This window comes from Excalfactoria chinensis, chromosome 1 (genome assembly GCF_039878825.1).
Source record: "Excalfactoria chinensis isolate bCotChi1 chromosome 1, bCotChi1.hap2, whole genome shotgun sequence".
Lineage (NCBI taxonomy): Eukaryota > Metazoa > Chordata > Aves > Galliformes > Phasianidae > Excalfactoria > Excalfactoria chinensis.
Genome location: NC_092825.1, coordinates 180,725,949 through 180,743,710, shown reverse-complemented (window position 1 = coordinate 180,743,710; position 17,762 = coordinate 180,725,949). Strand labels below are relative to the sequence as shown.

The following is a 17,762-nucleotide window of genomic DNA, read 5'->3' as shown; positions in this document are numbered from 1 at the left end:
CCAATGACCACATCATGCACTTGAGCAAGTCAAGTGGTCTTGATTTTAAATAACTGATTGTTAATTCATGCACAGGCAAGCACTTGACTCTCTGAAGCTGCTGGGAGCGCAGCCTGTAAACGTGAAGACATGGCAAAACAAGCAACTTCCCTTCTGGGTAGTGAAAATCAGCAGGTAAGGGCCTCTCTGGGGGGATAGTCCCTGCTGAGGCACCTGGGTCTCCATTATAAGAGTAGTAACTATCCAAGACTTTCAGACCATGAACAAAAAAACCTCATTTCCCTCCTCACCACTCAAAACCTCTATAATAAAGAGAACTCATGATAAATGTGAAAGGAAGAATGCTGTGCGCAAGAACCACAAGGAACCAGCCATGTAAGGGCAGCAGTTTTCTCTTGCCCTTAAACCAAAGGAAAGAAACCTGGTGGGAGGCGTTGCAGAGTGCTGAGCTAGTTCTGGTCAACCCATAGACAGCACATGGACAGAAGGACACTCCTGGAGTCAGCTCATCATATAGCAGGAATCTGACATTGACCAGAGGGGCTGTGCTCAGTAAATGTGAGGAGAATCATTTTGTTGGAGGGCATCAGGTAACCAGTGCATGTAAGGTCTTGGAGGGGAGGGGGTTACAAGAGGGTTACCAGCTACTGGGGAGGATTCATCTCAAGCAACTGAACTCTTACACTCTCCTTCATACGCACAATTATTACCACAAATGTGGCCTTAGTTCATGAGGTTTATCTATGCACAGAAATTTCTGCTAGACAAAAATCAGTTCTCTAAGAATAAGACTATATTCCCTGTTATATTAAAATGGAATTGCAGTATTCTCAGTGCAAGGAAGGAAAGCAGGATGAAACAAAACCCTATATTCAGAAGCTGAGAAGCCTCTGGTTTTGTTTTAGAGTCCCCTTTACGCACATAAAAAATGTAATAAGTTTGTTTATATACATACTGTCAGAGAATAAGTCGAATGCAAGTCATTTTTTAGTTCATTATAAGAAAACAAGGACAATCCGTACTTTGTTTAGTTACTAGAAATATGTCTGGTGTCAGTTTAGCTGAATTTCTCAGGTACTGACTGACAGTTTGCTTCACCATTAACAGAAGGATGCTGATTACACTACAATCCCACCTCTGCAAACACCTCTCACTTGAATAACAAGGCAACGTTAAGAGATGCAGAGCAGGCTGAATAAAACCATGTTTCTACATCAAATTTCATGGCCCAGGTTATGTTACCACTCCTCAGTCGTCAGTGGACGACACAGAAAACGTTCAGAATTTCTTAGTTAGCTATTCCATACATCCAATGACTTCTACTAAAAAGCTATTTCTGCCCTTTTGGGGGTTCAAAAGGGGGATGTTCAAGAACCACATCAATGTGGCACTAAGGGACATGGTTGGTGGGCATGGTGGGGATGGGCTGATCATTGGACTAGATGACCTCAGTCTTGGCAACATCAATGATACCATGATTTAGAAAAGCAAGTCTTTTCTCTAGCCATTCTTGATCTCACCTGCATTTATAAGAGTATTTATACACAGGGGTTTACCTTTAGGCTTAATTTTTTCCTGTATTGCAGTTCCTGTTAAGCCCTGTAGTTTATTACAAGTAAGTAGTTTGTAGTTTGTTTTTTAAGAGATAGGCTACTGGTTAGGCTGCGGTTGGACTTGATGATCTTCAAGGTCTTTTCCAACCTGAGTAATTCTATGATTCTATGATTAGAAAACTTGCACCATCTCATCCTTCAATTACACAGCAGCTTTATGAAATGATGCTAACAGGTGTAGCGTTTCTTAGCAGGTTCAACGTTTGTAAAAGGTAGATTATAGCACGACAAGGGGAAACAGTTTTAAGTTGAGGGAGGGCAGATTGAAGCTGGATGTCAGGGGGAAGTTCTTTACTATGAGAGTGTTGAGGTGCTGGAACAGCTGCCCAGAGAGGCTGTGGATGCCCCCTCCATCCCTGGAGGTGTTCGAGGCCACGTTGGATGGGGCCCTGGGCAGCCTGATCTGAGATTAAAAGTGAAGGTTGGCAGCCCTGTCCGATTCTCTGTAACTATGAAATATTGCAGATACCATTTCTGGTAAACTGAGGTGTCACAGCACATAAAATATTGTCAATTGTCTGGATCTTAAAAGAAACACCATAATATAACCCATGCCATGAATTAATGATGAATATGTAATAAATACATATGATGGATTTACGTAGGAAAAGGGAGTACTGCCACTAAGCATGTGGTGTTTTACAAGCAGCATGATGTGAGACTTCTTTAAGGATGTGCAGAAGCAAACCATGAGGGTGAAACCAACACAAGTTATCCTGCTGCACAGAACACACTTCCCCGTCAGCTGGCAGGGAGCAACTGCACATTTGTTCTGCTTTAAGGTAATGTCAGCTCATGAATTTATCAGCACTTCAAGTGGAAATTTCTAATGTTTTAAAGGAACACAGAGATCCAGAAAAAGACGCAGCACATGTTGGAGGTTTGGGCAAAACACTCACAGAAGTGCAATGTTTGCAACAGCTGACAAGGAAGGCAGCCATACAGCTGGATGAAAGTCATTCCGCAGATGAAATCACAAGCATAACATTTTATGAGTTTTATCCAATTAACACAGAATTTGAGGCTTTTTAAACAATTCTTTCACAGCTAGTAGCAACTTTTCTCCATTATTTCTTAGGAAACCTAGGGAGCAAGTGAGAACAGAAACGTTTAGAAGTAAAACTGAGATAATTGCCTGACAAAGTGTTAGTAGTAAATAGAAAACAGGTGTGGGGTTTGACCAGCTTTCTTAAGTTTAGGTCTAAAGAAAAGGCAATTATTCAGACATACAGAACAAGTGAACTGTGTGTGTGAACTGAAAGCTGAATTCCAGACAAAGTGAGAATTCACAGGTTTGTTCCTCGAAACATAAAGCTCTGAAGTCAGAACTTCTACAGGCAAACTCAAGTTTTCACCTGCTAGCAACATGAAAATATGTACATGTGATAATGTGACTACTTGCAAGGAGCAATTCTAAGTTTGGGGCTGTGGCAGCTTCACATGGGACTGCCTGACTTGGGGTCAGTGTTATCTCCTGTCTGTTTAGGCAGACCTGAAGCTCACAAAGCTAGAAGATGGTTATAGGCTGAAGGGATGCTGGGCTTCTAGCTGCCTCATTCTAACATACTGCCATCACTCAGAAGCTGGGTTTGAGATACAAAGCTGTAATGCAGCCAAGCACATGGAGGCACTAACAGGAATCGGGAAGAGCTGGGCAGGCTGTGCTGCAGCTCCAAAGAAGGTGTTGCAGTGTAACAGCCACCCTAAATCTTCCCTTCCTACACAGGTAGGCAGTGAGGAGAACAAACCTTGGCAGTGGAAGTTGTGTTTATACACAGCACTTGGAGCAGAGAATGATGAAACACACAGAGCCATAATGCACATAACACAGGTCTTGGTTGGACAGTGACCGCCATCTGCAGGTTCATAATGCAGGCAAAGAAACCCCAAAGCACTTGGTTGACACTGCCTATTCCCAAGCACCTTTAAATACTCCTTTTATACGAAGCTTGGTTTAACTTAGAAGCAAGAAACTTCATATTCTTGCTTTATTCTTTTCAATATTTGTTACTATTCAGTATCTCTTCGCGCCTAAATATCGCTTGCTCCAACCTCAGTAATAACTTGCAACAATCAACTGCAATTATGCCACACGTGAAAGACATTTCCATTTTAATCACCTTTAAATGTTATTCAATATACCACTTTGCTGCTTCTGCAAGGTGAGAGGGACACCAATCTCGGAGAGCCTTAGTGTGCATCTCTGAAGCCATCAGCATCCACTCATCTTATCCCCTGTTTTCTTAGCAAGTGCTCTTGCCGCAGAAAATGATAATAATAAAAATATTAAATTCCACTTTACTTCTACCACAACAAGAACTTCCTTTTCTCCAGCCTGCTTCCCATCGGTTAATTACTTTGTGCTTGAGTGATTACCACTTTGAATGCTGATAATGTTCAGTGCTTGCTGGCTACAAGGGCTGAGTGCCCCCACCACATCCCTTCCTCTGCCAGGGAGGGTTATCAGTGAGGTGGAGAAAGCACTGGCAACACCGGTGTGTGTCACCATGTCAGGCTGCAAACTGTGTGGGCTGACTGTATGCTCCACAGCTCACCTGATTCCTCCTGCCATAAGGAATCACATCAAAGGTTGGCATGATAGTTCCTATTTTGGACACATCAGGTAAAGCTGCAGTGGAACACATGTCAAACAGCATAACCAGTGACCTCCTTGAAAGACTTTCTGCATATATACCCAAGTATTCCATCATCTGTAACCCATATATCCATGCTTAAAAGAAGTCAGGAAAAAGAAAAAAAAGTATGTTATCTTTTTCCTCAGAGAAGAACTGATGTTACATCAGAAGTATGAAACTACAACTTCATAAAGTCTATCAAAAACAGATGTTAAGGCTTCTCGTGTTTGATCCCCCCCAGTCTTTGTTAGGCTCCTTGTCGCTCTGCTTTCCACTTCTGCATTCTGATTTCAAGCCTGTATATATTTTTACCAGTTGTATTTCTAAACTCATGCAGAAAGCCAGACGAGTATCCGAGCCTGGCAAAGCAGTACACTTTCATACTATTAGCATGTACATCATTTCCTAACACATCAGCTTTATCGTATTTCATCTTTATTGCCAGAAACACGGCAGAACTAGAACGAGGATATCACAAATTAGCCTAATAATACATTATGCAAATAGGTTACTTAAGTTCTCAGCAGTGTCCTTCTTTTAATTATTGTAGCTAATGATTTCAGACATCCGTTTCCCAGCCTGCTTTCTTTTTCTCTATGCCTTTTCTTTCCAAACCCACCTCAGACTTGCTAGCTTCCTTCTCACCACTGCCAGCTCCCATTACATCCTCCTGGGCTTTGTCAGGATTCGATCTGCACCCTCAAAACAGCTTCTGCTTGGCATCAAAACATCCCGCTCTGAAGCTTATCTTCCCTTATCCTGCTTCCATTTTGGCAGACACAAATTCAGAGCCCTCCTTTAGCTTTGCAAGCAGGCTGCTCCTAGGACCCATTCACCATTTTTCCTCCTTGACTTCCAACCCCTTCGGGGCTCCCTTACCCTACTGTATCAGTTTTTCCTACCCGCTGTAACCTTTCTGAACCAAAGCAGATCGCTGCTGCATCACTGAGTGGGTCAGAAGTTCACTGCAGAACATCTAAGTCTAAAAACACTTTTTAAAGGACAGCTTCGCCCCTTAATGGCAGCTCCTCCAGCAAAGCAGTGCATTCCCACTGCCAGCTCCCTTCCAGCAAGCCCTGCAGACAGCCCTGCTCTTCTTCCAGTGCAGGAGAAGCTTTCCAGGTGAGCAACCAATATGCAGTTCTCCACCTTGGATGCTTCCTTGGGGTGTGTTAACAGCATCACACCACAAGCTCTGAGGCCAAACTAAGATTTATACACTTCTACCATCCACTAATTAATATGGCTTTTCTGAACCATCACCATTTGTTCTCAGGAGGAAACCATTATAATCCTGGTAGTCATTAACACTAAAAGGCAATGAACGTGCCCTGGCACTTCTGTTTACCAGATAGCTGTAGATTGAGCTGGAAAGTTGCCAGGTGTACCAAAGGGACACACAGAATGGAAGAGGAAATGAAGTGATTATTCACGTACAAATTCTGTTTAATAACCAGCTTCATTCAGTACAGCCCTGCTTCAGGACTTGGCCAACTAGGACTGACTCCAAGGTGAGACAAGTGGCACAGCCTAAGACAACCAAAAGGCAAAATAATTTTTCTCCGAGGCACTGTAAGGTCTAATCATGATGTAAAGGAATCTCATGCTATGGTGCAGCTGCACAAGTATAAAAACCTTTAGAAATGGGCCCTCCCTTGCTTTGAGAAATGGTTTGTTTTCTTCCTCAACCATTATAGGCCTCAGTAAGGTCACAATTCCTCTTGTAGTTCTCTGAAATCCTCCAGCATCCCAGCTGTAAGAGCTCTGTGTCAGTCCTGGGGAGATGACTGCATCACGCTGATGGTAAACTGCAAATGGGAGACTGATACACACTACAGGCTAATAAGAAATACTTGTTAATACCAACATGCTTGTTGAGCTTTGTAGAACAACCAGAACAAAGGAGAGTTCACTGACTGGGGAAGAAGGGTGGGGATGGAAGGAAAGAAAGCAAAATTAAACAGGCTGGAAAGAACATCATAGTGTTATCAACAGCCACAGACCAGGCTGTGTTGTACAGCTGAAACAAAACCTATGTTGTTTTTGCAAGGCTGGGAGGAAGCACAAAAATACACACTTCTATCCAGGCTTAATTATTTATTTCCCAGCAATTTTAATATCTGGATCAAAATAGATAGTTTTATTAAGCTCCAAAGCCACAGACACAGAGCTCTGTCATCCTGGTCATAGCAGAGGGCAAGCACTGAGGAACACCACCAAGCACATTTGTCCTTCTAGTGAGTGGTCACACAAAGTGCTGAGTAAATCCAACCACCACAAACCACAATACAACCATAGCTCACAAATAAAGTCCTGAACAGATTTTCAGGTTGAAATGGATCCTACCAGAGAATACCCAAGACAGCTGGCTTTGAGGAACCAATGAGCACACCGACCCAATACTCTTTAGGATCATATATATTCCTCTTCCCATCACTTCTTGCCAGCTCAATGGCTCTGGTCCCTCCCTTGCACCACCAACAGGAAGCCTTGCTGTCCATCCTGCCTTCTGCACTTCTTCCAGTGGCAGACTTATTACCAAGTCACAAAGCACTGAGACAGACCTGCCAGGTACTCAGGCATATTTCTGCCTGGGGGATGCCATCTATCAGCCACAGCCGTGCACGGGGACACCACAAATAGATATTCTGTTTTAGTCTTCATATCAACAACGCCGTGAACTTCCAGAAGTTCCCCTGGGCTTCTCAGTTTAGCAGGGCCCATAAAGGAGCTAATCTAAATGCAGCCTTCAGAATGGGCTCAGAAATGGGGGTATCAGGCAGGAAGCACAAATAATGGCACATGAATCTGCTGACCATTCTTACATTCGATAGCATGATTATGAATTAATCCCACAAAGGAAAAAACAACAACAACAAAAAAAAGCCCAATTCAAGTTGATTGGAAAGAAAAAAATAGAAAAAGAAAAGAAAAAAAAACTCTGGGCTACAAAGTACTGGGTGAAGGAAAAATACTTGGAGAAACTCTTACAGCTTTTGTCAACGTCTGCAGTTGACCAGTGCCAAGGACACAAGACTGATTGATGGCTGATTCCATTTGGAAGGGTTTTCCTGTTGCTGTCAAAACACATTCTGTAGCTGTTTTCTCACAACACACCCAACTGGGACCAACAGCACCTACCTCTAACAGACAGTACAAACCGTGTGCCAAATATGATATAGCCTGTATTCCTGAAGATTAGAATGAAGTAGTACTCGGCATCTTCTGACATGAAAGAACCCCGCTGAAGGTTAAGTTTTCCAGTGGGGATGCTATTTTGAACATGTCAAAATAAGGCCAAGGGCTGGACAATATGTAACTCTCAGCTCCCATGTGATGGTATCACTGGAAACTCAGTCTGATGTTTGTGAAGCTCTTTCATGCAGATATCCGACAACTGAGCCCATGAGGCTTCTTTCAGTAAACAATTTCACACTAGCCAGAACTTGCAGTCCTGAATCTCACACACTTGCTTAGAAATAAGCAATCCTTGAGATTCTATGGCTGAGGAGTATCATCACCTTTCAGAAAAGCTTTCCTCCAGCTCTGCACCATTTGAAGCGTGTTTGAATTGAACAAATCCACCCACCAGAGGCACACCACCCTTCCTCAAGGGAGTCACGGGGTCCAGCAGAACCTGTGTTAAGTCCTGGTAGGGCTGAGTTTTAGCAGGGGGACTCTAGTGATCCGTCAGGGCAGAAATCAGTGCTCTGAGCTCCTTTTCTTCATCCAGCGTAGTATTTTGTGACCTTCCAATGAGCAATGTTACTGACAGAAACCCAACCTGCTCATTTACCCACAAGTTCTGTGCTTGCCCATCTTCCATACAGGATGTGGAGAAACATGGAGCCCAGCTGGAACTCGGAGTGGTGCTCGCAGCTGAAGTTCCAGGTGAGATGATGTGCCAGATCAATCTACAATAATGACAGGAAGTCTTGCCATGGAAAACTAACAGAATAGGAGCAGATAAAAAAGAGACAGGCATCCATACTTACGAAGCAATTAATACCAAGACAAACCTAATTCATAAAGGAAGAAATTAAAAGTGCATGTTGGCAAGACATGTTAATCTTGAAGTCATGCTAATCCAAAATGAAACATAGATAAGAAATGTTAATATAATAGGTATAATATTACCTATTATATAATATTTATATTAATAATTATATTATATTATATAATAATATAATATAATATAATAATATAATAATAATATAATATAATAATTATAATTATATTATATAATAGGTAATAGAGAACAACTATTCTTGGTTCCTACTGCCCCTAAATGTAGCCCTGCCATACTCTGACATTCAGCTCCAAGCAGCTGGAGCCTACCTTTAGCAAACCAGTTACCTCAATGACTACAAACATGGAGCTGCATAATTTTAAACCAGCAGGGCAGAACCTCTGTCAGACTCAAAAATGAAACAAGAGCAGCAGTAACACACTATGCCCATAAGTTCATTAGGTACACACTTATCTGCAAGTCCACTGATCAAATCTGACATTTTGATTCTACAATACCTCACTGTTCAGTTACATACATTGCATTTTCCTAACAAGTGGATTAACAGCTTTGACAATGTTTAAAGTTTGGTTCAGTCCCTCGGTACAGCAGGACAGCAGCCATCTACTTCACACACACATGTATGCATATATATATATGTATATACATGTATATACACACACACATATATATACATGTATATACACACACACATATATATACATATATATATATATATATATGCATACAAGTTTGACCTGCGTTTACGTGATAGCTAACTGATTTAAAGCAGCAGTTACATGTATTGTTCATATAGGACATGATAAAATACAAGCAGAGCTCCACAAAGCTGATAAGAGTAACTTCTGACTACTTGACAGATCCTTACAGCAGCAGCAACCCTAAGATATTGTTCTACCCACAATTAACATGTCTGATGATGAATATCCAGCAATACCTGATGTGTGAACAAACTCCTCCCACCCAGCAGAATGAACATCATCAATAGTAGATGCCAGAACTTCACCTTCTACATGAGAGGACAGTATATGAATACATCTTTCTGCATTGAAGTCAAAGTTTTAAGCACAATATTAGTCACTCAATTATCATTTGACTACTTCCATATCAAGTTCATTTTCTCCTTTTAACACTAAACAATCTACCATGGATTCTGAAGGCTATGCAGTCTATCATGACTGACCTGAAGTCACACTGAACCTCATAACTTCTGACCAGCACTGTACAAACAGGCTTGGTCTCAACTATTAAAGACAAATAGAAACAATCAATCACACCAATGGAACAACACGTTTTCTTCTTCACAGTGAACATCCCTGCTCTTGAGCTTGAGACTCCTTGTCATCAGGTCTTGTTGGCTTTTGTTTGCTGTATTAAACAGCCACAGAGCTCCAGGTATGCTCCTCCCACACGAGTATTCAACAGCCATATAAATTGTCATTAATTGCTAATTTCTTCAGAGGATGGTAAGAACCCTTCAGCTTTCCAAAGGTATTGGGATGACAACAGGAAAACTGATATAATCCACTGAAACAAAGGGCTTCAGCCTCCAATGTCCTTAGAAAATAGATGTGAGGTGTCTAGAAGACGTGGAAAAATAAAGTGGCTTAAAAACTTAACTTATTGATCTGAAGTGCGGCAGCTCCAAAGAAAACATACTTTGAGTTCTACAACGTGGTATCAGGTATAATTTAAAGGATTTAAAGAAACCATAAATGACTTGCATGGGTTACCCACTGCCTCTAACCTCAGCTCCCATTACAAAGCTAAAAAGGGGCAGGAGAGATTTACTAGAAAGAACCTACTATGGGCCACTTGCATCTCACTGCACCTCTCTTTACACCACTGAAATCTGAGCCAGCACACCAAGAGTGCTGTTATTATCGAACTCCAATCTCAACACATTCAGTTGGTAATGAAGAGACAAACACAGAGGCTGGCTCAGTCTGTCAGGAGGAGACTGTCAAAGATCTAAGGAGATCCTCTTGTTGCTGTTCTCCAGATCACCTTTAGGTCAATCATTGCTGGGAAGACCCTGATGCAAATATGCTGGCTTGCAGGAATACACAGAGCGTGCAGTGAACCTGTTCACTGGAACAGGTTGCCTGAGGAGGTTGTGGATGCCCCATCCCTGGAGGCATTCAAGGCCAAGCTGGATGTGGCTTTGAGCAGCCTGGTCTGGTAGCTGGCAACCCTGCACATAGCAGGGGGTTGGAACAACATGATCACTGTGGTCCTTTTCAACCCAGGCCATTGTATGATTCTATGATTGTTACCATTTCTGTCAAGAACGACTGAAAGCCCACAATGCTGAGAAAAGCCTGCAAAAACTGGGGAGCTCACAGAGCCTAACACGCTTTGGGAAATGCTATTCACCTCAGAGAGAAGTTCTTCCATTCATGCACTAGGGAATCTGGCAAACCAGCAAGCCTTCTGAGTAGTCATGTGTAAAATTACATCTCTGTTGTGCAAGCTAACGTTCTACTAATATTTCCATTCACAAGAGACTAAGTGCTTAATTAACATTTATACCAATTCTCAAGCTATTTACAAACACAAAGGAGGTGGTGATTTGATATCATGGTTCCTTAAACACAGCCCTAAATGCAGATATAGCTCTTACTCCCACCCGTTCATCATATATGTGGAGATATTAAACTGGTAACTGTTCTTCTGTTACAAGTTCAGCTCTTTGAAAAACATCCTAAGTATGTTCATGAGAACAACGATGTTTTACTGGGATTATTTGCTCCAATGTGCAGTTTTGCCCCTGCAAGCAAGCAGGTGCAACAGAGATAAGGTACTACTCCGCATCATAGGATGACCTGTGTTAGTTGTGCATCTAAAAGCACAGTAAGATACGGGGGTAATGACAGCTCAGTCCTCATAACAACTCAGAGTTGAAATAACATACCAAATCCCTTCATAAATCCTAAGAAACAATTTGCTGTGGGGCATGTCAATTAGCAAGCATTTAAGTCAGCACAGCAACAAAGTGAAGGAACACTCAGCTTTCTCCATCTCCAAAGGAGCTGAAGACTTGTAACTGCAAGCCAAGCCATGATACTGTATACAAAGCGTGAACCACCATTTTTAAAGGCAAGAACATTCTTCTTCCTACAGCAGATTTTTAACTAAATGACCATTTACCCACAGGTCTCACTACTTTATCTGGTCAGTTACAGCCTACAAATGAAGCAGCAGCATTAGCTGAGCTCTTGTATTGTACAACCCTCTGAAGGCTGCTTCCCACATGCACACATTTATCCCATTCCATAAGACCACTCAATGATGACCAGCAAAATCAACACCGCGTTCACATGGTGCTAATCAGGCACAATTTACGTTGCCCACCAGATCTCAAAGCACATCTTCTAAGTTGCTCTGCACATTTTGACAAGACCACACCTCCGTCCACATAGTTAATACCCAAGCAAGCCAAACAACTAAAGAAAGACATTCATCCTCCAGCACTGCTGTCACTGTAGCAGAGATGATATGGCACAGTTCAACCACCGAGCATGAATGAAATCTCAAAGTCCTCTAAGAAACAGCTGCTCTCTTCCTAGCTGTAATGCCAGCTCTGCATCCATGCAGCATCCCTTACTGAAGGTAATACCTTGTTTCTTTAGCAATTAGAACAAAGAGCTTGTTCACTATTAACAGGAAACTGTAAGGCTTTATATATATATATATATATATATATATATATATATATATATACAACTGATGAACAATGTTCAAACATGAGCTCCTTGAGGTGCATGGTTATAAGTTATATTGACATCTTCCAGCATTAACTCTGCAGACATGAACTATAAGAGAAACAAACACAAAGCTATGGAGCAGCTGTCCACCAGAAAACCACAAGCTCTAACCAACATGCACCCCAAACTATTCAGTTCTCTCCTCCATCACAAAATGAACATGGATTGAAGCTCCACAGAGATGTTACCCATCAGTTGGGATTTAAAACCCATTCAGGATTCTAAGGTCAGAAGAAAAAACACTCTCAAGTTTTGTGGCTATTCATTGAGGATTTTTAATACATATATTTCATTCGGTGTAAGGCTTCTGCCCACTTGGTATCAAAGTGAAACTGTATATAACTGAACTACAAACCCAAAGCTTAAAATACTGTGGCCAGCAGCTACCGGCACCGCATCCCTTCCCCATGTTCCCCCAGACAGGAGCAAAGCAAAGAGTTTAAGAACTCAGCACCCATAGCATCTATAACTCACCCCCCTACAACAAACTTCATTCAACAGCTACTCAGAGAAGAGCTGTGTTGTTTTTCTATTGATACCCCCCCATCCCAAACATAATATTTGTATATAATACATACACTTGGAACACAGCTCACTACCTCAGCCTTTAATATTACTTTATTCTGCAGACCACACACAAGATATATGATAACTGACAATTTTTCCCATGCATTAAGCTTAGTTATCTTCACAGACATTACTTAAAATTAACATTTCCATTGCAAATTCAAACTTGAAGCATGTCAGTAGCTTTTCTTCATAAGGTCAGCAAAACTTGAACGGAACAATAGTTTTGTGAATTACCTTTTATGTAACGTAACAGGTAGAGGAACGCAAGGGAAATGTAAAATAAATGCCTATGTTTCCATGAGTTAACCCTATTTTTGGAAGTTAGTGGATCTCATTTTTCCCTTTTCATATTCATTATGTATTGGACAGCGTAAGGAGCAGTAAATGAACCCTATTACATTTTGGCTGGGGTGAACTCGCAGATAGGATGTTTGCACTTTGCAATACAAAAAAAGCAATCACTGTCTATGGAAAACCTTCCCCACACCAATTTATCCCCAAACCCCAACAACGAGGGTGGTATGATGGGGAAGGAGTCAAATCTGGGGGGAAAGCTGTGCTATATGGCCCCAAAGCAGCCCTGGGCTGGGATTCTCCAGCAGCAGGAAGTTTCTATGGGGCCTGCCGAGCATGCGCTGTGAGCCCAGCAGTCTCCCTATGTGGCAAGAGTGTAGAGGCAACAAGCAAACCAATAATCGAGGCAGAGAGCAACAAGCACCTTCCCCCTCTGGATCCCTGCTGGCATCTCTCCCCTAGGCCCCGTGATGCTGCCCAAAGGCCCTCCTGCAGCCATCAGATAGAGATAGGGGTCTGGCATCCTAAACCTTGCTATGCCGAAGGGAGAGCAGAGGAGGAGCAGACAAGGCAACCTCCGCCTCTACCAGCTCATAGGGTGTCATGGGGGTGAGCAAGGAAGAAGCTCAGAACCCCCCCATCCCAGTTGTGAGAGGAGGAAGGGGGAGAGGAAAGGATGGAGCACAGCACAATGGCTTGGGGGGGGGTGGGGGGGGGAAGGGAGGAGGAGATTGCCCACAATAGCAGCGCTTTGGGGAAGGGGGGGCAAGGAGGAGAAAGCTTATGTGTGCCCCCCCACCACATACACAGAGCAGGGAGGAGACCCCTTTTCTTTCCTCACCCCACATAGAGGAGGAGGGGAGAGGCAGGGGAGATGGCAGAGGTAGAAGGCACTGCCCTGTACCCCCTCCCCAATCTTTTTGGCTTAGGGAAGAAGTAGAAAGGGACGCAGGCTGGGGGGTGAGGGGAGGGGCAGAGCGGCAACCCCCAGGCAGTGGGAAAGAGGGAGGGGGAAGAGACCTCATGCAACCATTGGCCTAAACAAACAATTATTTAAGATCAGCTTAAATAACAGAGAGCTGATGGGGGGATGGGGGGGGGGAGGAAGAGCACTGATGGGGGGCCACCACCTTCCAGCGCCTCACTGAAGGGGTTGGTGGACAGAAAGGCAGCACCCCAACCCCATCGACAACCACCCCTGTATGAGAGGGTAAAAGAGGCATCAGGAGGCTCAATCCTTTACCCCCCCCCACCCCCAACCCTCCCCCAGGGCTTCACTCCGGGAATCCCAGGCCCCTCCTCTCCCTCAGCGCGCTCCACCCCCGGGGCTGGGAGGAGGCGGGGGGGGAACAGCCCCGGCCCCCCCCATACACACAACCCCAGCGCCCCTCACAGCGCGGCCTGCTCCCTCCTTGAGGCGCGGGGACGAAGGAAAGAAGGGAGAAAGGGGGAGGGAAAAGCTGAGGGAAGGGACCCTCAGGCCGCTCACCCTGATCTCCAGGCTCCTGTGGAGGCTGCAAGACGCGCTCCAGATCGGGGAAAGGCAGCTCGGGGAGATCCAGCAAAGCACCGTAGCGTTCGAGGAAAGAGCAAACGACGGCGAAGTTAGGCCAAGAGCCCGGACAGCACGGGCCGGCGGGAGGAGGGGGAGGCGGCGATGGAGCCGGAGGAGCCGCCGCCGCCATCTTGGACCCGGGGATGGAGAAGGAGCTGGGGAGGGGGCGGGGAGGGAGGGGGCGCTGCCGAGCTGCGCGCCGCCACGATCCCACAGTGCACCGCGAGAGGCGGGGAGGCGGGGGGCGGCGGCCAAAGCGTCTCCGGGCGGCTCCGCTGCTCCGCGTGCGGCACGGGAATGAAAACAAGGCGGGGCGCCAGCAGGGCGGAGGGGGTATTTATAAGGAGGCGGGGCCTCGGGGTGCCGCGGCCAATGGGAGGAGGCGGAATTATAGCGTAGTGAGGTGAGGGGGGCGACGCTGGCCAATGAGGGAGGAGGTGGGCGGGGCTTCGCTGTCCCCGCCCGTGTGAGGCTGTGGCGGTGGTTGCTGGGTTGGGGTCGCGCGGGTGGCGGGTGAGTGAGGCGGGTAACGGCCGTAACGGCTCCACAGAGCGCTGAGGGGACGGGCGGGAATGGCGGGCAGCGGGGCTGAGGGGACACCGCGGGGTGAGTAGGGCTGACCGCTGAGCGATGCGGGTTTAGGCCTTGCCGTTCAGCGTGGCGATGCTTTTCAAGGCTCAGTCCCTGCTGATGCCCAGCTGTGACTGTGATAGCTGGTCTGAAAATGACTGTGGTTAATGCCAAAAAGCGGTTGCTCTATAGCAGCGCTGATAAGGCCTCAGCTGGAGCGATCTGACTGCTTTTAGGGAACACTTCAAAGGAAGTGCAGACCAATTGCTGGTTGTCAGGAGGGGGAAAATGAGAAAATAAGCAGAGATTTAGAAAATGTGACCAAAAGGAGCAGAGATTTATTTAACCTCAAAGAGAGAAACAAAGACTCAAGGGTGGTTACCTTAAGTCTTCAGGAAAGCAAAAGGTGGTGGAGAGGATAAAGGCTGAGCTGTTTTCCTTGTTTACAACAACAAAATGTTTGGAAATGATAGCTTTAAATCTGAAACAGCGAGGACTGAGATCTGAGAGAGGGTGTTATTTGTGTGCTTAACTGTCCTATGAAATGACATAGGGGAGACTTGGTGTCTGTAAGGAATGCCTAAGGAGAGGAGGCTTGGCCCCTTTGGTTGTGTGAAAGTCCAACGTCTGGATATGGAGCTAAGAGTTAAGTGGTTAAGTTAAGGTTAAGTGGTTTTCTGTAGGTATGGTAAAGGGAGGACGGTTGGACTAGATGATCTTGTAGGTCCTTTCCAACCTTGTGATTCTATGATTCTCAGCTGCTTGATGCGAGGACGTACTTACTGTTGTTTATGAACGCACTGTGTACGTTGGCCTGATGTTATGCATTAAATACCTGTTTTTTCAGACTTTGGTTCAACTCCGCAATGTCTTCCCCTGAAATTGCTTCGCTGTCTTGGGGGCAGATGAAGGTGAAAGGCTGCTCTACGACATACAAGGACTGCAAAGTGTGGCCAGGAGGAAGTCGAACCTGGGATTGGAGAGAAACTGGGACTAATGTAAGTTTGTTGTTTCTGTCCATCCCGCACTTTAAACAGGGCTGTGAGAGTAGTAAACAAAGATTGTCTTGTGGGATAGAGAGGAGTTTACGTGAATAAACAGAAATCCACAGGAACTGAGCTTACACATTTGGAAGACAACAACACATGCAGTTTATATCACTTTCCTTTAGGTTCTTCTTCCTGATTTTTAAGTAAAAGTGTGCAGATACGGTGTCTTGTGTGCTTGTTTCTCCATGGAAAGCTCAGAGCGTGGTTTAACCACACAAGCATTTGCCTTCATAGCCCTATGCCAAGTGAATACCTATACAATTTTTGTATCCCTTAAGCTTCATCTGTAAATGTTATCAGAATGTATACAAGTAAGGCAATAATATTGATGTTTTGGACTTAGAAGCAGCGTGATAACTACTGTGTTAGGAATTAAATGTTGATAAGTTCATCCTATATCAGGGCTTACACTAAGTTAGTTGTATTGGCTAAAAAGATAAACCTAATCCACATTTTCTAAGCAAGAGTCAAAGCAAAAAAGACCTGCAAATGGCTCAGGTCTTGGAGTCAGCTGTACCCATGTAGGCCCTTCTAGACACTGCTGTATTCATTGTAACAGAACTTTTGGTTTTGGAACTTCCAATATAATCTTTAGGGAACAGAATTTGTTAAGCTGTCGGAGTTCAGTCTATAAAGGGTATGTAATGCTGTAGCTTTTTTGTTTTTCAAGAGGAATCCATGTTTTAACAGTAATGATTCCCTGGTTTAAATACATATATGGCTGGAGATACAGAACAAATGTAGTAGCTGAAACATTCCTGATGGTTTCCAACTCAGTCCCATTTTTATTCCCTTCCAACCATCTGAAAACACTGTTTCAGATCACAGCTACCCAGTAACATTCAGGGGGGCGTGTTTTCCTTTTAAAGTATCAGACAGAAGGTGTCAGGTGATAGGGACGACTTTAACTCTGGGGAAGTTACTGGATAAATCCTCCATTGAAACAGGAGAGTTGAATTTGTTCAATGAAAATAAACTAGTTGGGTTATTCAGAGAAGCAGATATTCTGCATCATCATTAAGCAAAAAAAGAAATAAAACCCCATTACTTTAAGTTTTCCCATAGAGGCTACTTGTAAAGCTTCTTCCTGAGGACAGTTCCATCACTTTTGCAGTTATAGCAGCCATGGTGTTTGGTGATTCAGTTTAAAATTGAATAGCAATCAACAGATACAGGGCCGGAATGAAGTTTCTCTAGGCTGCATCTCTGAGTCTAGAAAAATTACAAAGGATTTAATTTGATCTTTACTGGAAACAGAATTCACTGGATTCATTTTCTGCACATTTCCTCATGGTAGACTGCAGTGCGTCTGCATTTGCTGGGTATGTTTTACCTGGGGCTAGGAGGAGCTGCTCCCTGTGTTTGGTAAGAAGGCATTGTTCCTCATGTCCTCCACTCCAGCTAGAAGTAAATCCTTTCCTTCTCTGCCATCAAACCAATGCCTAGTAGGCAATTATTTCATCAGGAAGAACTGTACAACTTGCTGTGCAAGATTCTGTAACTAAGCACTAATAAATAGCTCATATGACCTTAACCCTTGGGGATAAAAGGCAGCCTCCCTGACTGCCTGTGTTTCAGTGCCATCTGCTAATGGGAGAAAAACCGTCCTGACAAGAAAACCAGGGAGCAAAACAGGCAAGAAATTCTGCTGCCCTCTCTCCTTCCCTCCTGCTGTCAC

The 17,762-nt window shown here is 44.2% G+C and overlaps 2 protein-coding genes across 2 annotated transcripts in view; one reads left to right on the top strand and one right to left on the bottom strand.

Annotated features, from left to right (window-relative positions):
• RSF1 (remodeling and spacing factor 1) overlaps positions 1-14,743 on the bottom strand; it is a 56,867-nt gene extending 42,124 nt beyond the window's left edge. The window contains exon 1 of the mRNA XM_072326976.1: positions 14,400-14,743. Within this exon, the coding sequence (XP_072183077.1) occupies positions 14,400-14,595 (196 nt within the window). The 5' untranslated portion in view covers positions 14,596-14,743. The remainder of the gene's footprint in view (positions 1-14,399) is intronic.
• A 160-nt stretch (positions 14,744-14,903) lies between these two features.
• The window catches only part of AAMDC (adipogenesis associated Mth938 domain containing), a 6,240-nt gene continuing 3,381 nt past the window's right edge, over positions 14,904-17,762 (top strand). Inside the window, exons 1-2 of the mRNA XM_072346371.1 lie at positions 14,904-14,978; positions 15,883-16,033. Of these exons, the coding sequence (XP_072202472.1) occupies positions 15,902-16,033 (132 nt within the window). The 5' untranslated portion in view covers positions 14,904-14,978; positions 15,883-15,901. The remainder of the gene's footprint in view (positions 14,979-15,882; positions 16,034-17,762) is intronic.